The 25,764-nt window shown below is 40.3% G+C and overlaps 1 protein-coding gene across 3 annotated transcripts in view; it reads right to left on the bottom strand.

The window, feature by feature from the left end:
• The window catches only part of INTU (inturned planar cell polarity protein), a 29,824-nt gene extending 9,333 nt beyond the window's left edge, over positions 1 to 20,491 (bottom strand). For 2 of the 3 annotated variants that reach the window (XR_004692425.2, XR_004692426.2), the window contains exons 1-10: positions 20,286 to 20,491; positions 14,795 to 15,381; positions 9,946 to 10,031; positions 8,850 to 9,053; positions 6,984 to 7,102; positions 6,478 to 6,567; positions 6,113 to 6,190; positions 4,561 to 4,750; positions 2,024 to 2,077; positions 848 to 910 (exon numbers count right to left, since the gene is read on the bottom strand). Coding sequence is in view for 1 of the 3 variants with exons in the window: in XM_035112453.2 (XP_034968344.2) it covers positions 848 to 910; positions 2,024 to 2,077; positions 4,561 to 4,750; positions 6,113 to 6,190; positions 6,478 to 6,567; positions 6,984 to 7,102; positions 8,850 to 9,053; positions 9,946 to 10,031; positions 14,795 to 15,381; positions 20,286 to 20,410 (1,596 nt within the window). In the remaining 2 variants the exon portion in view is untranslated. The remainder of the gene's footprint in view (positions 1 to 847; positions 911 to 2,023; positions 2,078 to 4,560; positions 4,751 to 6,112; positions 6,191 to 6,477; positions 6,568 to 6,983; positions 7,103 to 8,849; positions 9,054 to 9,945; positions 10,032 to 14,794; positions 15,382 to 20,285) is intronic. The other variant, XM_035112453.2, reaches the window with a different exon arrangement.
• Positions 20,492 to 25,764: the final 5,273 nt, after the last annotated feature.

Genomic DNA, 25,764 nt, shown 5'->3' with positions numbered 1-25,764 from the left:
TGCAATTTATCCAGAATGCGGCAGCTAGACTGGTGACTGGGAGTGGCCGCCGGGACCACATAACACCGGTCCTGAGAGATTTGCATAGGCTCCCAGTATGTTTCCGAGCACAATTCCAAGTGTTGGTGCTGACCTTTAAAGCCCTAAATGGCCTCAGCCCAGTATACCTGAAAGAGCGTCTCCAACCTCATCGTTCAGCCCAAACACTGAGGTCCAGCGCCGAGGGCCTTCTGGCAGTTTCCTCATTGTGAGAAGTGAGCATACAGAGAACCAGGCAAAGGGCCTTCTCGGTAGTGGCGCTTGCCCTGTGGAACGCCCTCCCAGCAGATGTCAAGGAAATAAACAACTATCCAACTTTCAGAATACATCTGAAGGCAGCCCTGTTTAGGGAAGTTTTTAATATTTAATACAGTATTGTTTTTAACACTTGACTGGGAGCCACCCAGAGTGGCTGGGGAAACCCAGCTGGATAGGCTGGGTATAAATAAATATATTATTATTATTATTATTATTATTAGCGAAAGAAATCATAGCATCCAGGGAATGTTGCCACATAGCCTGTAACCAAGCAATGAATCCACTGGATTCCCAAGAAACCCAGCTTTAATTATATTTAAAGACAAAACATTTAACCCCAAAGGCTGCAAAGGTGAACTTTGAAAAGATGAAGCCATTGCTTCATAAAAGCTCTGACACTTAGAGGTCTAGTATAAAGTTTTGCCTTTTCATACCAAATTATTCCCACTTCCATGGACTTAGGGCTGCATTGCACACCATATATTCAAAGTACATGATTTCCCCCAAAGAATCCCAGGGACTGTATGTCGGTAAGGGGTTGATGTCTTACCTTGTAGAAGAGACATGAACCCAAAATTGTATATTGTCGTCTCATGTCATAGTAATCTTCCGACTGTAAAACAAAACAATTAAGGCACCATTTCAAATTTCAGCTGATCCAAGGTAAGCAATTTGAGCATTACACAATACAGTACTTTAATTCCTCAGGATACTTTCTTTAAATGGCCAGCAGATGTCTACATAGACATTGAAGAAATTTGAATCTTCTTTCTAGAAGTTCTAATTTGTTACAAAATTACTAGTTATTTTGCCAAGCTGATTATAACTAATATAATCAATCAATTTAGATTCATTTTCAAAAGCTATCTTTGTCAGAACAGAGTTCTTTTGGTTTCAAAGTTGTAACACTTTGTTAATTGAGCATAGCTCTTGCCACCAGAGGGACTTCTTCCAGCAAAAACAGCAAAACAGCAGAGCCTTTCATATGCATAGTACTGTATTTCTTGAAAACTCGTGAAATCATGTTTAGAATAAAAGCCACAAGGGGAGAAAGTGAGTGAAAGAGCTAGAATAATTGTTTTTTTATGCCTCAGATGTATATATTTACAGTTTAATAAATCAGATCTACTTTAATTAAAATGAGTATTAATCACATATTACATTTACTTCAGAATAACTAAATCACTTTTTGGCACATTCAAGTTCCCTAAAGCAAGTTTTAAAGTTTCCTGGAGAAACTGCAATACAGTACTATATTATTAGACAGAAATAATAAAATATGTCTAGAGCTCAAAAGAACGTATCACAAGGATTACAGCATGTACACACAGCTTCTGTCAGTATATGTAGCAGAGGCACATGCTACATATCTACTAGTAATCTATTCTGCAGCAACCACTGTACAACAGATAGTTGTAATAATCCTCAGTTTTTAAAATTATATTTTCTTTTTTCTGTACTGTTTATAATGGCTTACAGATAAGTAAACACAGATAGCCTTGAAGTCAGGTTAGGGCCCAGAGGAAAGGGAACAAATGGGAGGTGGCTGGTCCTCCCCTTCTGAGTCAGAGGAAGAAAGCCGCAAGAAAGAACAGCTAGGCCATGGGGCTGCAGATCTTGGGCAGTCTTCCTGCTGTGACAGGGGTTTCAGTGGGCTTCCAGCAGGACTGTGGCCCTGAAAGAGCTAATGAGTTCGTGTAAAAAAAAAAAAAAAAAGGTTCCTTACCAGTTCTGCAAAGTCTGCCGCCTCCAACTCACTCAGAGCTGTATCAATTTCTACCTGAAAAACATTAGCAAATGAAAACATTAAAGCATTAAATTCATTCCAAATAACGATGAAGCTTCCTTGGCATCTCTCAGTACTAAGACAATAATACACAGTACACAGAATCACCAACAGATGCATATGACATTTCAGAACCAGAGCAAAATCAGTTTCCAAACTCTTGCAGATTGCTATAATCAGGGTCGAAAGAAAAGCACCCAGTAGTTGCATACTTCCCCCTTCAGAAATGAGAAAAATATTCTCTCTCAGTCTCCTAAACCCACTGTTTAATATAATAGACATGCCAATCTCACTATTTTCATGGATTAAAACAAGGCGCAAAGTTCCCTTGAAATCTGGCAAAGCTTTAGTATCCAGCTGAGTTATTATAAAAAATGTTTTTTACTCAGGATTCAGTTTTTGTCTCTATGGAAATTTTCCAAAACATTCTCACACATTACCATTGTTTCACCCAAGAAGTGTTAAACTTGCACACTTCAGCATCTAGTGTGTTACAGTAAGTTTCATTAAAAAAACCTTTTATTTATAGATCTTCGTAATCATTCCATATGGTACCAGCCAAAAATATGTTCCACAGTGAAAAGAGCTTAATTTGTAAGAAAGCACTTCCTGCAGAGTATGTGAACAAGATATCTTAGGGAGAAAAATTAGGTTTAAACCTGTGCTGCCAGAATTGCCAGCTACACAGTTGGTGTTCAAATAGTTAGTTTCTCTGTTCTTCCTAATCTCCAACTGAAAACACTTCCTGTCCCATGTAGGCAATCAATTTTTCTCAGTTTGTGGGTTTTTTTTTGTTTTTTGTTTTGAAACTGCTGCTAGCCTTCCACTTAATAATGGGATAAGTAACTTTTACGGCAAAATTACTCTTTTAACTGAATCTATTAAAAATATAAAACTTCACACTACAATTGTATCACTCCAAAAACTAGAAAAGGGGTATGCTTATAACAGACAGTATTATAGGAACCGAGTTGCGCATAGCAACCTTTTAAATAATTATTAGTGCATTCACTTCACAGGGCTAAGTACTCAGAAACACAAGCCCAAATATCCCCTGAGCTACACATTTATTTAGAGCTGCCCGTTAAACCTCGGATTTACTACTGAAATTCATACATACACTATGCTAGGTTGTGAGAATGAACAGTGCCTGATCTAGACATTTTGCTGTAGTGGGCAAAAGTCTGCCCTGCCACTCCCTCTTATGCAGGTTTGTGCCCCCCTGGCCACTGAGAGAAGCAAGGCTTCATGAACTTCCTTCTCTTGGTTGCTGGGGGGGGGCACACCATGAGAGGGACCAAGTATTTCTCCCCTTTGTGTCTTATGCAGGGTTCCTTATCTCAGTGGCACCAGCAGAAGCCTTTATCCCTCCCTTGCTGCTGCAAAAAGGAAGCCTTACGTTCATGTTCCGGCTTCTTACCTTCCTCTTCCTGGGGCAGGGGAGGAGGCAGGCCTTTCTATGGCCACCCACCTATTCTAATAAGCAAAACTGTTCTGCTTATTAGAAGAGGCGGGTGGGCTATAGTCAGGCACACCACATCAGGGCCTGACCTCTCCTTTACGTTCTTGCTGGGCCAGCAGGAAAGTGAAAGAGGAGGAGTTTAATAATAATAATAATAATAATAATAATAATAATTAATAATAATAATAAATTGTTTATACCCAGCCCATCCAGCTGGGTTTCCCCAGCCACTCTGGGCGGCTTCCAACTGAATATTAAAAACAATACAGCATCAAACATTAAAAACTCCCCTAAACAGGGCCACCTTCAGTTGTCTTTTAAAAGTAAAATAGTTGCTTATTGCCTTGACATCTGCTGGGAGGGCGTTCCACAGGGCAGGTGCCACTACCGAGAAGGCCCTCTGCCTGGTTCTCTGTAACCTCACTTCTTGCAGCAAGGGAACCACCAGAAGGCCCTCGGCGCTGGACCTCAGTGTTCGGGCTGAATGATGTGGGTGGAGACGCTCCTTCAGGTATACTGGGCTGAGGCCATTTAGGGCTTTAAAGGTCAGCACCAACACTTGGAATTGTGCTCGGAAACGTACTGGGAGCCAATGAAGATCTGATGAGTTGTGCAAGAGAAAGATGTACATGCTCAGAGAGTGATCCCTTACATTCTGGCTAGGTTGTGTTTATTAGAGAAGGTGGGTGGACAACCACACACATCTTATAATAAGCAGAACCTAGTTGGACCATAAGGAATGAATGAGCTTGTGATTCAGCTGTTGCTCCTCTCTACTCTTTCTCCCATGCCGTGGGTTTGTCATGACATGATGCTGTTTTGCCACTCCACTAATCATCCGTCGAAGGCACGTGCACCCTCTTACCCCCCTCACTCAATTTGGGCCTGAGAGTAAGATCACACCATTTTAGGCAAGAGTTGTGCCTTATAATATGTGTAATATATGCACCTTGGGTTCTTCAACCTTGGGTTCTCATCTGTTAATAATTCTCTAAAAAGCTGTGGTCAGGGTTACCTTAATTTCTTGTGGAAGGCACAACCACCGCACTCCTGGAAAGTTGTATAAAAGCAATGCACTGCAGTTATCATAGTGTTGAGAACTAGGGCTGTTATATGAGCTGAGTCTGGCAGGGTGAAGGGCTTGCTGGAAGAACAGGTTGAAAAAGTGATCCAACCGAGAAACATTTCCTATGTGACAAAAAGCACTGAACAAACATAAAGCAAAATTTAGAACAAGAAGAAATGTCCTTCCATAACCTGTGTGCACAGCAGAAATTGTTTTATGGCAGGATACCACAATTTGACTTAACTTTCTGGAAAGCAGAAGGAAGCACAAGACAGCAAACCATATTTCCCCTGTCATGTTATCTCAACTTCAATAGCGTTGTTTGCATGTCATGATAATTCACAGTTAAAACTCTAACTTAGATATATAATATACAGCAAGAAGGAGAAAAGTGGATGGGATAGGGGCATTCATGGCAAACCATTAACTATCCCATTTAGAGCATGAGATTCAAATGGTATAAAAAGGAAAGGAACTGGAACAAATTTCTGTTATGCACATTTCAGCATTTCACACACATTATTTTAGCCTTCATGTAAAATAAACTAAAATAAAACTAAAATTAAATCTTGGAAGACAATGACACATAATGTTTAATAGGAAAAAATACCACTTAAGGAAGTTTGACAATTAAGAGGTATATTAATAGTTGAAATATAAGAAGTGAATAAAATGTTTTCAAAAATTTACTGGTGAACATACTTTACAATGTTTTAGACACTGACTGTGATCCAAAGAACCATACAACAAGTTCTGCACATCTATGATACCTGCCTAGGGGAGGAGGGAGTTAGGCTTGGAAGAGCTCCTGGTTGAAAATATAAACCTCAAGCCCAGAAGCAGGTGATTTTTACCAGCCAAAATATGAAAAATGTGCACTCCTTTGGCCTCACCCCCTGCAGCAGCTTTTCTATGGTTACAGCATCCAACGACTTTGGGACTTGTGTTTCTCTAAGTCTAAGAGCACATCCCTAGGCCACATAGTGAAACATTCAAATTAAGTTTGAGCTATGGAATGGGGATGTACTGTTCAAAGAAAGTACGAACAATGTCACAGGGCATATGCAAGAATTTAAACAAGCATGGAATGTCTTTCATTCCAGTTTATTTATTTATTTATTATTATTAAGTAGCATCTGGAAATTAAAGTGAAATATGAGTAAGTTATTATGCTCAGAACACAAAATTCATCCTGTCACTGAGAACTGAAGTAGGATATCCTTTAGCAAATTATGTCAACGAAACACATAAATTACACATAGCCTGAAACTGCCCAACTAGTTCTGTACACAATAAAGCTTTGAAATTGAGTTTCTCACTATGCTGCTTCAAGGCAAATCAGTTTTGGAATTGCAAGTTTGCAAATAAAGGGACAGGGATTTGTGATCCAAAGGAAAATTCTCCTGAAATCAGGTTTCAAGCAACACAACATCATATCCAAATCCCAAATTTGCAAAAGGATTAGTAATTACAAAACAGTGTATATTTAGGAGTATTTTACCTGTCTAGAGAGCCATACATAAATTTCAAAGTCCGGACAACATCTGCAATCATGTTCCTTAGCTGAGAGAGAGGGACACTGTAAAACCAAAACAACTCCTCTAAGAATTGTGCTAACATAATACAATGAATACAGATATAGCTGAATGACAAAATGAGCACAATCCAGGAAAGGTTAATTAGTTGAAACTAAGTGTCACTGAAAGTAATTGAATGTGAGGTCTGAATTTAGGATTACCAGCTGTTACATAATGTCAGAAACTATCTACATTATCCAGCAACAAGATAAGAGAGCTAGTGGCTTATTTTAGGCATTACCACCACCATTTTAAAATGTCACTTAGAAAAAATATCTCGCAAATTTACCTTTCAGCTGGAAGGCCAATTACAAGGAGATTATCCGATTCCTTCCAGTAAGCGACATGGATCAGTTTTCCACATAAAAACATTGATGAACTACAAAACAAGGGAACACTTTATCATGAAAGCAGCTTATACAGAAATATATAGGCTAGAATACCTTCCCCCATAACTCTGATTAGCTGACCATAGTGGCTGCATAGTAAAGTCGTTAATTCTGTGATTTTGAGCTTATAATTAGAAGGAAGATTGAATAGAGGGGGGTGAACTTTATCATCACCAATAACAATTCAAGTTTCTTCTTCCTGATTGGCAATGCGGATGTTTTTGGCTACAAAGTTATATGATTTATTTTTTCAGTCAGTGTTTTATTATTTCTTTATTTGCAAATTCCACAAGCAGCATAAGTTATGTAAGACAGTTAAACATTACTGATGTGAAACTAGAATATCTATAAAATTTGTGCCCACAAGGCAAAGGAGAGAAAAAGGAAGGAAATAAAGGACTCTTACCTGATTATATGTGTTCCTGTCATGTTTTCCAGTATGTCACACAGCGTTAGAAATATTCCTCTTACACTTTTCATTTTTTGGGAAGCTTCTGATATGGGATATTGGTAAAGAATTTCTTGCTGCCAAAAATGCCAGTTTGTGTATCAGTTAAGAAAGGATATTTTAGCAGGTTTTAGCAGTCTCCCCCCCCCCCGGAAATTTCCTATAATGAAAAACTGCAGATAATGTTGCCTTAAAAATATCTTTGTGAGAAAGCATATACTATCAATAGAGAGTTCTATTTTGTTTTCTTACAATCACAATTACTGTATGTATGAGTCGTAATGCTTAATTTTGTGGGCAATATTCAACGCTAGTTTGAAATAAACTGAAATATTATGTCACCTGTTTCAGGATACCATTGCATAATCATCTAAACCTTTTAAAACAAGACTCAAGATTCAGATTTCAGATTTAAAAGTCAATCTTAGGCATATTTACTTGGAAGTTAGTCCCACTGCATCCTAGTAAGCTCATTTAGAACTGCAGCCTTAATTATTAAAAAACTAATTTAACTGTGTCCTGGAGGCTCTTTCTCTTTTTCTTTCTAGGCAGTACCAAAACCCTGTTGGGAATTTTTTCTTTTCAAACTATTAAAAAGGACCTTCAATCTCACAACTGAGAGAACTGGCAAGTCTGTGCCACTTCCATTGAGTTTAATTATCTGTCTTTAAAACGCCCAACTAACAAGGATATTATGCATCAATCTGTCTCAACAAGGGGGGGGGAATGGGCTTGTCTTTTTATCACACTGCACAAAACGGAGAAAAAAACCTTATTCCTTTTTAATGAACAAAAATACTTTTACAAGGTTCATCTATGAAATATCTATATTTTCTATCCCAGGGAAAGAAAAGAAAATGCAAAACAAAGAACTTAGCAGCAGCTTTGCTTCTAAATATTAAGTGTTGGTAAGGTCTAACACGTATTGCTGCACCAGATTAGGCATCTTCAAAACAAACTGAAAGGAGTCTTGGGGTTTAATGGGTACAAAAGCCAGGGATAATGGACTTAATAAAAGAAAAGAAATTGTAGTTGTAAACGCAGCGGGTTTTTTCTAAACAGAGCAGCGTTCTATTAACTAGTTTGACAGTAAATAAATTACATTTTAATTTTGGTTGTTTCTAACGTAATGTACTTTTCCTCCAATCAACAGAGCTTGGGCATTATGAGAGCACTGAATGGAATTCTTGACATAGAACTGTGCAGCTGAAAGGCTGCCAGAGCCTCCAAGAACTGGATTCTTAAAAAGCACCCTTTGTTGAAGAGTGTCTTTTCTCAGGGAAAGGAGATAATAGTCTGCCGCTCTGTGGTAAACAAAAAACCCTAGCCTCTATGAAACTCATTCAAATTCATGGTATTAAATCGGGAGCTATCTTATGAAAACTTCAGAATTTGCATACCAGAAAGAGCTTAATGAAGCCCAAGTCCTTGGTTTAGGTAAGCACTAAAATTCTAATGATGTGGACAGCACTTGCTCTGTTAAGGCACACAGATCATATAAAGATGAAGCAAGCTCAGGTAAACCAAGCTGAAACAATGACATGTAGAAGTCATATTAATAGTGCAAGACAAGATTAAAAATAGCTGCAACAGTGATTTCATTGCAGATTAATTTCCTTCAGCACTTTCCCTGCGTACAAGGTATCAGTTGCCCATTCTAAAACATTTTAAAGCATTTTTTTCACAGCACTAAAGACTAGAAAGTTGCTATTTTAAAAAAAACCACAGCAGAAATTCAGACGGTTATGACTATTATATTTCTTTATTGCTACTAGGTTCAGTATTAGTAATGGGTTTCAAAATTCTTATTTTAAGAATACATACCTCATCCTTAGATGTATCAGAATCCAGTTTGAGTGAGAGGTACATAATAATATGTGGTATACTTTGGATGGAGAACTGTGGATCATTGTAATGGTCTCTCCGCAACACTTTGAGCAGGTTATTCATGGAGGATTGCGTCTGCTTACATCTTTGTTGGGATGCATCTTTTGACTCAAAGAATGTTGTTTCAAACGTAAGCTTCACCTATTGTAAGAGTTAAAATAATTTAACAGCTTGTACCTGCTAGGTGAAGACCAGTTCTTTAAACTGCTTTTGAACTTAATTCCAAAGTGTGGCAGTGAGCAGGTTTCACAAAACAAGTGTTTGGCTTATTCAGAAGTTTTTAGCATTAGCATTAGTTAATTTATGCTACAGTATAAGAATTAATTTCAATTGCAAAGCATCCAAGTTAAAGTTCTCCAGAGGTTTGCTTTAAGTGATCCTGCTTCTCTTTTGGCTCAGCTTGTTAAGTACATGAGGAACAAGTGAAATATAATACAGCATTTTGGGAAACCTATGTGAGAAGCAATAAAAACTTTCTATTGAATACTATCCAATAGCTTTAGAAATGCAGGAAGCAATTAATTCATAGCAGCCATCTGCTATGAAAGTTTTATCTGGAATATTTGAGCAACATGCAAATCAATGCTCTACTAATAAATGGACAGGGAATTTACTAAACAAAATTGCCTATTCCTGTTCAAATGCCAGCATACTGCAGTAACTACAGCAACTCTGAGTCTGGCTAAAAGCAGCCAGTGAACTAGATTCTCATTGGATACCATCCAATGTTTAACATTAGTTTTAACTAACAAGTTCAGGCATAATACAATCTCTTATCCAAGGTCAAAAGACAAGGGGTGATACTCAATGTTAGTTAGACAGAATGAAATCAGTGGATTTATGTCTATTGGTTTCAATGGTTTATTCCAAGTATGACTTTGCCCTTGGGGTGCTTCTCCCCCCCCACTCCGAAACAAAGGGATATGTTTTGAGGGGAGGCTGCATTTTATAGAGAAATGTACTTGTATAAATTACATGTAAAAACTCAGACTTCAAGTTTGTATGCTTTTCTTAAAACATTAGTATAGCATACCTGCATAGGACCAGGAATGCAAGACAAAACCCTTTCTATATTTTCAGAGTTTACATCAACATCATTTACTGCAACAAGAACATCTCCTGAAAGTTGAAACAAAAAATAAGATTAAAATAGCAGCAGGCAAGCAGAACAAGAACAGAACACACTTTTTGATAAGAAAGTATGGCACAGAAGTTTTTCTGTTAAGAATTGGTTAAGCTACTGCTGAATACTGAGGGTTAATTTGGTCCACAGGCCGAAGGTTTCCCACCCCAATGTAAAGTAATTCTTGGAAGGCCCAGCGTAAAAAACAACAACTTCCTGTTCCCCTCAAATAACATTTTCTTATTCTGCCTGCTTAGCAGAAGTTTATATAGAAGTCTGACTGACTCTTGAATTCATCTGTCAATCACATTCCTAATCTAATTACACGGTCATCACTGGAAGCAACAGAGGAATTCTTCAGAACAGTATCTGTCCTAAGACAACTGAGAAGGAAGAGCACTGCCATGTTTGAACGTACCAATTCTAGGTTTCTCAGCAACAAGCAAGTTGCTATATGGCGATAGCAAGTTTCTCATTGAGACTGCATCCAGCTCAGCTTCTGCATTTCTCTATTTGCCCAGCACACATCTATTTTTACTAAATTCAAATCAGAAACCCTGGCCTCCCAAAAACAGCTAGAAGGGAGAGATGGGATTGTAGAGTGTCCCCTTGGGTTTGTTGGAAGATTAGCTCTGTCAGGCTTCTCCCTCATCAGCAGCCATTCTATTAGATGATGATTATAAAATTTCTACACCACCATAAACAGAACACCACCCCACAGTTTAAAAGGCAATAGATTATGTCATTAGCCAAAGGCTAATATAGGAGGGAAAGAGAGCTGGAACTGCAGAACCTCTCCACCTGCTCTGTAGAAAGACCAGCAACTTCTTGATCCTCCCCTCCTTGAAAATTTTCTATTTCAGTCAGTCATTACAACTTTAAAAACTTTTAAAGTTTGAGTTTGCTTCCCCCACTCATCTCCTCCAAACTGTGTCCCTTTACTGCCATGTCTTTTTAGATTATACCATAAGTCTGAGTTTAATCAGCCCTGTTTAGGGAAGTTTTTAATGTCTGCTGTTTTATCGTTTCTTAAATTATCATTACCATTAATTATGTTGGGAGCTGCCCAGAGTGGCTGGGGAAACTCAGCCAGAAGGGCAGGGTATAAATAATAAATTATTATTATAACTAATAAAATTTGTAAGCCACTCTAGGAATCATTTTTGGCTGATGAGCAGGATAAAAAATGCTTTATATAAATAAATAGTATCAGTGCCAAGTGGCCAATATGACGTCATCTTGCTTTTCTAAACTTTCTTTTGGAAAAAGCCTTCTGACTGCTGTGGGCTCTCCTCTCTTACATCTTTGATTGGCTTCTATGCCAGACAAACCATGGTTCATCAACTTGAACCATGCCAGTTTTGTTATCACAAACCTAAGTTGTTACCCCTGCCCACAGCACCTCCCCACCCAAAAAAGGTTCCCTGAAGAGAAATTACCACTAATCAATCAAACTAATCTCTCAAAAACTAGAGGGGGGGGATACGGAAATAAAGTTTCCTGTACTCAGCTGTGGGATTCCATCTTTCTTTATTTTGTTCTTGCAGCTATAACATTAAAATTTTCCATTGTGGCTGGATAGAAACTGAATACCTAAAATCTAGCCACCAGGGTATCACCGTTATTACCTTTTCTTTAGGCAATTCCTTCATAATAATGCATTGCAGGAGTAAGCTGCTCAAAAATGTCATGATGACAGAAGTTGTAAGGGATGCCAATTTTCACTGAAAACTCACAATCTCGTTATTGTTAAGGGTCTTGTAGCTCCAAACCTCTTTACCCACCTGGCTAATATGCCAGGTGTCTTACTTGGAATACAGAAAAATTAATGGGGGGGGGGATGTTGGATGGCAGGCAATAAAACAAAAGGTGAAAAAAGGAGTTTAGAATTTCTTGGCATGCTTTAGAAGTTAGCCAAAGTATAGGCCTGTACTAGCATAAGCTCATTTAAAGAAAGCTGGGCAAGCAAGAATACTTATCCACTTCACACTGTATTGGCAATGATTTAAAACTGCTGTTTTTAGCTCACATATAAAGCCTGAATAAAGAACATCAATAGTTTTCTTAAAAATAAGGTGTGTGTGTGTGTGTGTGTGTGATACACCTGTTCAAAAATCAGAGAAAGGGAGAACAAAATGTCAATTTTCAGTAATTTAAAAAAAGCTGCACCTGTGGCATTTTTAAAAAATCAGATCAGTTTGAAATCTGGCACTTTCATGGACTTCATCAAGTAGCCCATATATGCCAAGCACAAGAATTTTAAGGCTTACAATTGCAGACCATTGTTTTTCTTACTTAAGTAAAAGGGCACTCCCATGCCCCTTTAATAAGGTACAGAAATAGATTCATAAATAAGGTGCACAACAGAAATATGCCATGCAAATTTCAGACAGCTGTCCTCTCAAAAATTATTTATTTATTTATTTACATACACTGCTTGATAGTAAAAGCTCTAAGCAGTTTAGGCCTATGATAAATATTAAAATTATTAAAAAAAAAAGTCATTGGAAACATTCAGAAACAATTAAAATCAACTGTAAAGAAACTGAAAACATTTCAACATCAATGTGTTTGAATATGCTGGCCCAAACAAAAACAGTTTAGATGTTGGTTGACTTATGAATTCTACGGTGCTACTTTATATGCTAACAAATCTTACCAGTTACAATGATAGCTGAAGGTAGTTACCAAATATTCTTACTAAAGATGGCTAAACATATACACAGATTTCCATTAAATGAATCAATGTTGTAATTAGTCAATGTCACATTGTGCTTAGGGAATGACTTCCACGAGGTTCACTTGATAGTCTTGAGAAAGTCTTGCCTAGCCCATCTCAGAAAGTTGTATAGAAGCAATAAATGAGAATGATGTAGGCCCTGATCCAGCTAAGTCCCGTTGCTTTCAGCGGAACATAACCACAACTAACTGCATGCCAGGCACTCCTGTCTGCATTAAGGCCAGGAAATAAAGAATAAAGAAAAGGAGTAATTCAGGTTACAAATACACGAAATGATTAATTGGCAGAACCCTAGCTAGCAAGATGGGAAATACAATGAAGTGTTCCCAACAAACACTAGGCTAGATTACTGCCACAGGCTAACTCTTTACCCATAGCAGACCAAGTTTCATTATGTTCATAGCTATTTTATTATGGACTCTGGATCATTCCAAGGGTATCTGTCCTGCTGGTAGGTCAGGCAGGATTGGTGTTCCTTTAAGGGTTTTAGCACAGAGGCATACAGCATCCTAACCCCTTCATTTTAAGATGTACATGTATTTCCACTATAGCCTCCTCTGCTGTCCAGTTTCTTAAACAGCTTGCTTCTTTGGCAGTGAAAACTGCTATCGAAACACACAAAACAAAACACCATCTGGTTGCATGATTTTCTCTTATGTATCCGTGCCTACTTCCATTTTTGGATTCCACTCAGGTCCTATCCTGACTTACTCCTGGAACAACATGGTAGAGAATTTAAAGTTTCAAAGTAAGTGGGGTTTTTGTTTGTTTGCTTGTTTTTATAAAACTTTGTGATCACATCAGTTTCTTAAAATTAAACCAAAGTGTTCATTTTAAAAGCAAGATGTACAGTTTGTTAAAAAAACTTTTCTAGTTCTAAATACACTACACCAACATATATATTTTTGCCCAAAAAGCAAAATTTGATCAAGATATTTGACTAAAAAGCAATGCATTTGTGCTTAATTACAAGTTATTTCTGCCAACTATAACAAAATTTGTAACATACACATTTTGCTGTATGCCACATTTAGATCTAAAAGTACCCAGTGTTCACTGCACATCTATAATTTTAAAGTACTTTATAAGGAAATTATATATCTGGATATGAGTTGGCAGAAGATGCAGCTCACTTACCAGTTCAAAGCCAAAGGACTGAAGTATGACAGAAAGAAAAACACAACATAATATAAAATAGCAGTTGGTAGCTTGGGATACTGCAAATATGCTTTTGTTCAATGCCAATATGCTTTTGAACAAAAATTAGTTTTAATTCTTCACTGCCATTTTCCCAAGTTGCCATATGCCTAAATGAACCTTCCATAAATATAAAGTTCATAACACTCAGTAGTGTTCATAATGGTTTCATTTCTGCTAACATTAATGAGATTAGGTATTACATAATACCAGTATAGCCAGAAGCAGAAGTGCCATTCAAGGAATTAAAAGGATACGTACACAAAAGGAAACCCTAACATTGTGTGTGTTTGCATGTAATTCTTTTTAAAGGAACAGTGTTTACTGGATGAGTATGTGTGCTTGAGAGCTATCACAACATACTTGCTCAGGAAGAAAAATAATATTGGAACCAAGAGAGATATTCTATTGGAGATGTTTCACATTGAAATTAGGAAAAATATTCAAACTGTGACCGACTCCCTAAAACTTACTGCTATGACTATACAGGCAACAACCATTTCAGGTGTGTCCAATTGACACGTGATTGCAGACACGCAGGTCCTTTTAGACGTGGAAGAAGGCAGCTCGGGGTGCGCTTATGCCTGCTCCGCCAGTGCACACAGGGGTCAGTAACGAAACCCTTGCACAATATGGTTGCCACCTGCACATGCCGCAGGGACAAGTCTATTGTCAAAATAGAGCTGAGATTCCTCGACCCATGGCAAGACCCTGAGCATGCCAACCAATTAAAAAGTTGTCACTTGGACTGAAATAAGTAACCCTTTCACCTCCCACAATACTGGGTTGCATGGCCAGAATTGCATAAATTGTGACACTTACCAATCAAGATGTGACCAGAGTTTATTGCTGAGCTGCCTGGTATCAAACCATTTACTACGAGTTTCTCTTCATTGGCACTTCTAGATTCAATACTGTGATTATGTTTTTCAGTTTTTCTCCATGGAGATTGATGGATAATCCCTATTAATGATTCCAGAAGCTTGAACTGCTCTCCTCTCTCAGCATTTGATAGCCTCTTCGGATTTACATAAAGGCAGACATCTTTGTAACATTGCTGGGCCACATCCTCCATCCTCTGACCAGAATGGTGTTTCAGTATGGATGCTGGGCCAGAGGCATGAACATCACATTTGTCACTTGACATCTTCTTACTAGAATGTTTTGATAAAAACCTTTTATATTTTAATATTTTAGTGAACTTTTCCAGCCTGTGTTCACTCTTTCTCTCTTTTTGAGATCGCTCACGAATAACCTCAGCTTCATTTTCACAAAACCTGACACGGTTCACCACAGGCATATCCAGAGAGGTGTCCCGAAGGAGAGTTTCTTCCTCATCTTCACTCAGCTCTAGATAGAATAATTCTCCATTTTTCTGTACACTATCTAACCATTCAGGTTCAAGGTCACTGTGAAAGACAAGAGCAGTTTTAGAATGACAGTGAAGACAGAATGACTTACAATGTGCTTAATTTTGCAGCCCTCTGGAGCTAGTTCATAATGAACATAAAAGCACTTACAAGGAGGGGGATGGGATGAACCACAGACCTCAGTCTAAAGCAGCTGCATTCAACAGAGACCTACTATTCAGACGCGGTGAAAGTATCTATCATAGAAACCAACATTATTGAAGCATTCTTTTTATACCTATGCCTCAATAAGCAACCATACATTTCCAAGTGAGAGGTCTCCTTTTGATTAAAAGGACAAGGCAACCTGCCCCATCTCCCATTCAGTCTAAGCACATGGAAAGAAAAGTATTTGCTGTGGCATTATGAGTAGCATGCAAATTAAAACTATATTGCTGGCCTACATTAGAGAAGATTTTTTTGTTGTTACATCTAAAGATGTTCCCCATTTGACACTTCAGACTGATAAAAGCAAATCAAGAAAGCTACTTTTGCGTTTTAAACTTTTTTTTATTAGTTAAGCGATTTAGAAACAATAATGCAGATTCCCTGCAATTGAATTACAGTGGCACAGTTTGCATGTAATGCTAAATAATGGATTAATACAATATTTATGAACTGCAGAAAGCCTTGGGCTTGTGCATTGCCCCCTCTTATACTGTATCCTATGTGGCTGGAACAAAGACTTTGGAAATTTTTACTTTTGACTTCTTTTAAATACATGAGTTTGACTAAATTGCGGGAGGCAGTGGAAGACAGGAGTGCCTGGCGTGCTCTGGTCCATGGGGTCACGAAGAGTCAGACACAACTAAACGACTAAACAACAACAACAACAAATACATACAACCGGGGATCGTGGTTTATCCAATGCTTATTTTCAACAAGCTAGCTTCAGAAACGATGGTTTGACATTGGCTTGTTTTAAAGTTGACTATATTAGTGTTAAATTATCACCCTTGGTTCAGACTCAACAAGCAGCCATGTTTAAAGAAAACCAAAAGTTATTTTCCCAGCAAGTGGAGGAGAAGGGAGTGGACAAGCCCATGGTCTAGTAGGATGTGGCCAGATACGTGGGTGTGAGAGAGAAACTATACAACTCCATCACTATTAACCCCATTATTTCAGAAAGGATGTTACTGACACTCTGACCTTCAGTTGTCTCCCTATGTCTACAATCCACTATAAAATAGGTATGAAGCAAAACACTAACCTGCCCAGCTGTTTGCAAACACTGCATCACAACAACACAGGAGCTTTCTGCTTGTGCTCCTTCATGGACTGATCTTTTTCTCCCTAATACCATTCCCACTTTCTTCAACCAGTACTACAGAACTTTCTCACTTACCAGACAATTCTTCAAATGTTGCTACTCATAGCTTACCCAATTAAGTTGAATGGGTGCCTATCTAAAGTACCGAAACTGATCACTTGCCAAAATGGAAAGTGATAAAGATGGAGCAGGGCTAGGTTGGTGGGTACAATATATCCATCTGGCAGGCACAATTTTTTGTCAGACAGACACTACTCAGAAAGGTCTAACACAGGGGTCCCCAGACTTACTGGCGTTTGGGCCAGTTCCCACCGTGCCGATCGCGCGGCGGGCCGGAGGACGGGGGAGCGCGCGCCTGTGTGGGCCGGCGGGCGGGGGAGTGTGCGCCCGTGCGCATGCGCACGGGCGCTTACTGGCGCGGCGGCGTGCTTCCAGGGTGGAAAAAGTGCCAAAAATCCGTTGTGCGCATGCGTATGGGCCTCCCCCGACCCGGAAGTGCACCAGAAATGACCTCTTCTGGGTCGGGAGAGGCCCATACGCATGCACACAAAGGATTTTCGGCGCTTTTTTTCCGACCCGTAAGAGCGCTGCTGCGCTGCGCGCCATAAGAGCAGGCGGGGGGCGTCGCGGGCCGGATTGGCAGGCCAATTGGGCCGCATCCGGCCCCCGGGCCGTAGTCTGGGGACCCCTGGTCTAACAAAAGCATACTATGACCAGGGGGTCCCAGCAGAAGATTGATACTATAATTTTAAGAAAATGGTGGAGGCAGCCTTTATGGTCAAATTTGAATTAACTTCTCAAAAGAGCTTCTAGCTCATATTAGGTCCTGCATTTTTTTTAGTGCAGACTTGCAAATTAAGGGTTATAGCCAAATAACTCATACGCAGCACAGACCCATTGAAATCATGACTGAGTATGGGTTAGTTGAATACAACTCTATGATTTGTACATAATTAGGAAATTAAGGCTGCAATCCCAACCCCACAACTGGGAGTAAATCCCAGGAAATTCAATAAGCCAATTTTCAGCAGATATGGTTAGGGTTGTACTGCAAACCAAGGCCTATTCTACCAGCTCCCTTCCAAGTCTTACGTTTCTGATTTTGACATAGTTAGTGGGATATGGTACTGGTCTGAGCACAAAATCAAGTTTCATATTTCCTTGCAATCTACAACTTATTGCATTATCCGACGACTCGTTTGATTTTATTCAGAGTCAGCAACTGAAACACCTGTACAAATTATGTGGTTTAAAATGTTACCAATAAAAAGGTACTGGAATTTAAGAGTTTATAATCTGTGTTCTGTCGCTAAAACCAGATAGAAAACTTCAGATGCATTAGGATGCTTTTCTATTTTTAAGAGCAAGAGCATGTCAGATTACCAGGAAAGGGTGGGAGGGACCTGACAGCAATTAAAATCCTACTCTGAATGGGGGAAAAAAATCACAGGACATCAGGCTGGCAGCCTACAAAAGCAAGTGGTTTTCTATGTGATAGAGAGAAAGAACAGGTTCGAAGGTAATAGCACTATTTAAATGTACACATTGCTTCTGAGAAAGCCAGACTTCTTTTATACACTCTATATGCTAAAAACCCTGGGGTCTAGCACTGCTGCTGGAAGAGCTGTATGCATTAAGTCTTGACATGGGAAGGCAAATAAAGGGAGATTGAATTTATATAAATTGTGATGGGGAAAATGGTTTGTGGGCCAAAGGTGCAGAAAAAGAGAAGAGCACAATGGCTAAAAAACTTTCCTGCTACACTTTCCTACTCTTCCCCTATCTCAGACACTTTACAGGTTGAATACAAATAAATCACCATGCTCTAACCCAGGAGAGGCTGCTAACATTGCAAGCATTACTAGTACAGTATTAGTGCTTGTCTGAATGAGGTGCAAAAACTGCTTTGCAACATCAGGGTAGCTGTGTGCATAGAAATGCTGTGTGTATCTGGTACACATCAGAATCTCTATCCAAAGATTTTAGCAAAATAAGGTTGCACAAGTGGGTTTTTTAAACCAGCTAAACGGTCCAAGCAATTAGAAGTATAACTGGAGGAGCTTTCGGGTAAGAGGCAGATTGTACCTAGTATCGGGATCCAGCTGTGAGTGAATTTGGCTGAGGTGGAGGCTGAGGGAATTTAGCTTTCAGTAAAACCACTTAGAAGCTGGTGTCAGCAATAGTGGCTCTTGAGTCCTTAGAAACTGTCCAATACAAGTATGTCCCCAATGTATCAGTATTCCCTTACATACAAAATATTCATTTGATAAATAATCTTAGTTAACAGTTCATCCTATTTCCAGTGTCGGTATCAATCTCAAGCTTAAGCCTACAATACCAAGCTATTAGATGGATTTAAAAGCATTCTAAAGTAATTGGTGGCAGCAACAAAGGGATACACTGAAGAATTCTAAAGTGGCAAGGAGTTCCATAGATCCTGAAATATAAAATTTAAAGAGTCACAAATATCTAAACTTCTATGAAATAACAGCACCCCAATTACAGTACCTAGCTGCTGAAGGGCTTGAGGCTGAAGATGAACAGAGAGAGGACATGTAAACCACAGATGCTACAACTGGGGTAGAACATATTCAAAAACAGGGCCAGTGAGTGAAGGCTTACATTTTATACTTACACCCCAAAGGGAGGAATATCTGAATTTCTTCCCCAGGGTAACTGAACAATCAGCAGCCCTCTTTTCAGTAAGCCTAGCCAAGAATCAACAAAGTGAAGAATTCCCATCTATCCCATTCCAATATACAGTAGTTCATGTATACACCATATTTTTATTTTTTCCAAAAATCATTTTCTTCAAAGAATTGTGGGAACTGCAGTTTGTTAAGGGTGCTGGGAATTGTGGCTTTGTGGTGGGTAAACTACAGTTCCCAGTTGCTCCTTTACGTTCCCTCCCTTATAGTAGCTTTTAACTGTTTGTCCTTGTTTTTATCTTTTTAAGTTATGTATGGTATAATCACATTTTAATTACTCGTTTTTATCCCTTACCTGTTTTAAGTCTTATGTGTTCAGTTTATCTGTGTTTTACCTTATGCTGGCCTGTGACCAAAATAAATTTTGATATGGAGACTGAAATAGAGACAGTTCCCAGGATTCTTTGGGGGGAAGTAAACTGCTTTAAATGTACAGTGTGTACATAGCACTAGGAGGCATGAAGAGTGTCCAAATGAAGAGACAGGAAGCTTACTGCTGTTTAGAAAGGAGGGGCTCAGCGATTGTAAGCAGGTACATCCATCCATCATCAAAGATCCTAGTTCTGCAGTTTGGGAAAGCTCAGTCAGCAGAGCATGAAGATCTTAATCTTAGGGTTGTGGGTTCAAGTTCCAAGCTGGGCCAAAGATTTCTGCATTGCATGGGGTTGGACTAGATGCCCCTCGTGGGTCCTTCCAACTCCACAATTCTATTATCTGATGCGATGATTGAGGGGAGGTTGGGGTGGAAGGAAATATTTTATCTTTTCGGAGTAGCAAAGAATAACACATGGGCAGATTAAAAAACAAAACAAAAACAGCCTGAATCCCAGCATTTGAAAGTAAGAAACAGAAAACGCTGGGATAGCAGCAGGAGGAGGCCCCAATTACCCAGCGCTCCCCTCCCTCCACCCCCTTCTCTTCCTTACTCGGAGCCGCTGGACAGAGATGCAGAGCAAGAGCTTCCGCTGCCAGGCGAGAGGCGGCCTTCGCATTCCTCAGGCTGCTGCGGTTCTCGAGGAACCTCAAAGGGCATCGGCGACGCTTTCTTCATGGCGTCCGGAGAAAGCTTCCCCTCAGGAAGATCTGCAGCACCCTGCCGCCATGACAGCGAACTCCGGAAGCTCGAGGCGCAGCACGTGACCCACAAGCGGCTCGCCGATTGGCGCAGGCTGCGGAAACCATGGCAACCTAAGAAGCTCCCTGAGCCCAAACTCTCCTCATTGCAAAGAGCTGCTCCGCTCTGGATGTTAACAGGAAACGTTCTCTTTTATATACCCTTTTCATTCGTCGCCCTGCCTAATGATCTAGGGCCCACTCCGTTCAGTGGGCCAGGTACAGCCCACTTTACCTGCTCCGGGTCATTTGTCAGTAGGTTGCGTTGCAAGGCTACAGTCCTCGCGCTTTATCTGCTCCCAGGTAAGGTGCGAGAACTGTAGCATTGCAACGCACTCTACTGACAGAGAAATTCAACTGGGTTCAACGGGTTTTCCCCCTTCTTGATAAAGTGGGTTTGGGCGCCCTGCAGCGCAATCCTGCCCACGTGCAAATTCAGTGGGACTTATTCCTAGGTGGAATGTGCTATGGATCATTGGCTTACAGCTCAATCCTACGCACGTTTATTCAAGTGCAAATTCCAATGCGTTCAGTGGGCTTACTCCCTAGTAAGTGAGTTCACGGTTGTGTTAACTCTCTGGGCAAACATGCCTAGGGCTGAACTATTAAGGCTGCAAGTCTTGGAAACCTTTCAGTTGCATCTTATCTGAGGCACTTCACAGGTCTGGATGAGGAGTATGAAAGGTTCCCTCTCCAGCTTGAAAGCAGAGGAAGAGCCAAGCATAACTTCAATGAGGAGAGATATATTGTAATATCACGAAGAGTCGGACACAACTAAACGACTAAACAACAACATATTGTAATATGCAGTCAGGTGCTATTTGTCAGCAATTTATAGAGGAATTGCCTATCATGCAGGTAGTTCCTCCAAAAACTGCTAGCACGTAGCAGTCACTGGGTGCCATTTCAATTTTTCATTTTAGGTGCCATTCTCATTTTTTTGCACTAGAGATGCACAGCCAATGTTTTGACTAGTAAATATTTATCCCATTCCTCTCCTGTATGCTACAGTTGGGCCTTACAGCCTCCACCTATACTTATTTACTTAGAAATAAGTCCCTCTTTTGAACTAAGCACATTTCTAAGAAGTAAGAAAGCACACATTAAAAAGAGTCCCCCAACCGTCAGTTTCTTGGATAAATCTCAAAAGGAGTAAATGTAGATTGTGACTCATCAGTGAAGAAATGGAGAAACAACGTGTAATTTTAACAACTGCCATTCTTGGCTTTAATTTCTTGTGGTTATGTTAAGCAATAGCAGTAGCCATGCTGAACTGCTACTTGTATAAGCAACATTAAGTCTCCTGTTACAAAGAGGCTACCATCTGCTCCTCAGCAGTATGTCCAGCACCAGGGTCTATAAATTAAGTTATATGAAAACAGCAAGAGATGATTTCTTTATTGCACAGTCTGTGAGTAAAGCTCACTGGAGATGTCCTGCAGTATTTTAAAGTTTTTTTTTCCTGTTCCGTCTAGGCTAGGAATTAAAGGCAGGTTATTACAACACGGAATTAAGATTGCCGGAAGAAATATCAACAACCTCAGATATGCAGATGACACAACCTTGATGGCAGAAAGCGAGGAGGAATTAAAGAACCTTTTAATGAGGGTGAAAGAGGAGAGCGCAAAATATGGTCTGAAGCTCAACATCAAAAAAACCAAGATCATGGCCACTGGTCCCATCACCTCCTGGCAAATAGAAGGGGAAGAAATGGAGGCAGTGAGAGATTTTACTTTCTTGGGCTCCTTGATCACTGCAGATGGTGACAGCAGTCACGAAATTAAAAGACGCCTGCTTCTTGGGAGAAAAGCAATGACAAACCTAGACAGCATCTTAAAAAGCAGAGACATCACTTTGCCGACAAAGGTCCGTATAGTTAAAGCTATGGTTTTCCCAGTAGTGATGTATGGAAGTGAGAGCTGGACCATAAAGAAGGCTGATCGTCGAAGAATTGATGCTTTTGAATTATGGTGCTGGAGGAGACTCTTGAGAGTCCCATGGACTGCTAGAAGATCAAACCTATCGATTCTTAAGGAAATCAGCCCTGAGTGCTCCCTGGAAGGACAGATCGTGAAGCTGAGGCTCCAATACTTTGGCCACCTCATGAGAAGAGAAGAATCCTTGGAAAAGACCCTGATGTTGGGAAAGATTGAGGGCACTAGGAGAAGGGGACGACAGAGGACAAGATGGTTGGACAGTGTTCTCGAAGCTACGAACATGAGTTTGACCAAACTGCGGGAGGCAGTGCAAGACAGGAGTGCCTGGCGTGCTATGGTCCATGGGGTCACGAAGAGTCGGACACGACTAAACGACTAAACAACAACAACATTACAACACTACCATTTGCCATCTCAGTCAGGGAGACAAAGTGATGTGCATATCTTAATCAACAGAATGAATACTACTCCCACTGATCTTTTGTTTCTGTGTTTGATATAGTGTCCTACAGAAATACTAAACTGTGGAAAAGAAGCAATTATCCTTTACACAGAAATTATATTTACTGAGGCTACAGAAGAGGTAGACAACATGGTGTCCGTGCCCTCCAGATGTTACAGTCACTCTTGACCATTGAACAGACTGGCCAAAGCTGATGGGAGATGCAGTCTAGTAACATGGGACCACGTTGACTACCCATGACCTACAGCAACATTACACCAGTAAAGTGCGAAGGATGGATAGCTATTTTTACAATGTTTAATTTTGTGTATGAAGTAGATGGAGGAAAAGAAAGAGAGTCAACTATGTTTACCTTCAGAAGAATTAATAGTCTGTTAAATGATGCTTTCTCAGTAAGTAAAATAAAGATATATGTGATCATTCAGTCTTACAGATGTCTAGCTGCTGAAAAATAGATTGATATAGACACAAAACATTTAAACTCAAAGGATATAAAAAATAAATCAATGCATTAAAATAGTTACATCATTCACTTGCAATTAAGCATTCCATGATTTTGATTTAAAGTAATCACCACATTTCCTCCAACTTTCTCAGAAAGAGTGTGTATGGGGGGTGGGGACTTCATCTAAGCCAACAATTTTATGTATCTTAATAACGATCATTACCATAATCACAAGTATTTGTATGTCTCACATTATAATGTGCAATGTGTTGGCAGGCATAAGGGCAATAAGGCCTATCAGACCTGGCCAGTGCCCTATGAGAGCTGAGAGTGCACCTTATAATATATCAGACTCCTCTGCTATATGCAGAATTATGACACTGAGCATTTTCCACATGGAAACTATAGGAGAATGTTTGAGAGCAAACTAAAAAAACAATAAATAAAATAATTAGAAGGGGTGGGTATGAGTGTGTGTGGTGCATGTAACCCCAGCTGTGTGTAGGAAAGAAAGTGAAGGCAACCCTATTTAGGGAAGTTTTTTAATGTTTGATCGTGTTTTTAATATTCTGTTGGGAGCTGCCCAGAGCGGCTGGGGAAATCCAGCCAGATGGGCAGCATAGCTGCCAAGTTTTCCCTTTTCTCGCGAGGAAGCCTATTCAGCATAAGGGAAAATCCCTTAAAAAAAGGGATAACTTGGCAGCTATGATGGGCAGGGTATAAATTATCATCACCATTATCAGAGAGGAGAGAAAAAATTGTAACACATCTCACATTCCAAGGGGAAGCATTAACTAAGGATATGAAATCAGTGTGTGCGCTCCAGATGTTGTTGAACTCCAAGCTCTCACCATTCTTGAGTCTGGCGTGGCCAAACTTGGCCCCCCAGATGTTTCGGGACTACAACTCCCATCATCTCTAGCTAACAGGACCAGTGGTCAGGGATGATGTGAATTGTAGTCCCAAAACATCTGGAGGGCTAAGTTTGGCCATGCCTGGGACCATTGGCCATGCTGGCTTGGGCAGATGGGAGCTTCAGTTCAGTAACATTTGGAGGGCCCCCGGCTCCTCATACGGCACTTTCCCTTAGTCCACAATGGTTCACACTGACCTGTGCAGGAGGATGCTCTGAACGGAATCCAGATCCTCCAGGTTCCTGGTGACAGGTCTGGGGATTCTGCGCTTGCTAACGCGGAACATGCTGCGGAAAGAGACGGCGCCTTTTCCTCCTCATTGCAGGGGTGCAAAGCCACGTCTGCAGAGTCCATCGGGATTCATGCACAATCTTGCAAAACCGCTCGTCCACTCCAGACAAGGTAAACAGCGCAGAGGAGGAGAGATGAGTCGTCGAAATCTACCAAGCTTAGTAGCCCTTGCGTCCGGGAGTTGGAAGCTATTTATTTCCAAATCTCTGGCGCCTGTAGCACTCGGCGATCTCCACCTCCCTCGAAGATCTCACTTACCCACCTTCTTCCCGTGACCAGCTGCAACCGGGAGAGAGCCCTAACCTGCCGTTGCAACAGCAAACTACTTCTGCAGATGAAACTTCGCGGTTTGCTGCTCTAGCTTAGCAGAGCAGGTGGGACGCCTTTCCGCCCTCCTCCTCCCTTATTCCCCTGGGTCTTAAAGTCCCCTCAAACTCTGAAAATTAGGCAGGGCTCGTGACATTTTAAAATCGAGACACGAAAAAGCTGCAATTTTATGTAAACTTAGCCGGGCATCATCAGTGACACACACTTGGTTCTGAATAAACGTGCCAAAAAACGAGCTCTCTTGTGATATTTGTGTGCTTTGTTTCTGAAGGGTGTTCATGCAACACAGAAAACAGCATTACAAGTGGTTTAAGCAAAATTGATTTACTCCATATTGAAAATATAGCTGCTACCTGCGCTATACACTTGAAGCAGCATCGTACTACTTTTAAACAGACATGACTTCCTCCAAAGATTCCTGGAAACTGTAGTTTGTTAAAGGTGCTCAGAGTTGTTAGGAGGAGACCCCCTATTCCTCTCCCAGAGCTAAAATTCCCAGAGTTCCCTGGGAAGAGGGATTGGTTGTTAAACCACCCTGGGAAATGATACAAACGATAGCTTAAAAGGTAAAGGTACCCCTGACCATTAGGTCCAGTTGTGGACGACTCTGGGGTTGCGGCACTCAACTCGCTTTACTGTCCGAGGGAGCCGGCGTTTGTCTGCAGACAGCTTCCGGGTCATGTGGCCAGCATGACTAAGCTGCTTCTGGCGAACCAGAGCAGCGCACGGAAACGCCGTTTACCTTCCTACTGGAGCGGTACCTATTTATCTACTAGCACTTTGACATGCTTTCGAACTGCTATATTTCCCAGGATTTTTTGGGGTGGGTAGAAGTTTTCACTCTTTACTGTATTTTTATTCAGTACCAAATGTACATTTGCTGAGATGGGTATCTGATCTCTGAGAGGAAAAGGG

Source organism: Zootoca vivipara, chromosome 9, assembly GCF_963506605.1.
Source record: "Zootoca vivipara chromosome 9, rZooViv1.1, whole genome shotgun sequence".
Lineage (NCBI taxonomy): Eukaryota > Metazoa > Chordata > Lepidosauria > Squamata > Lacertidae > Zootoca > Zootoca vivipara.
This window is presented reverse-complemented; position numbering and strand designations above follow the sequence as displayed.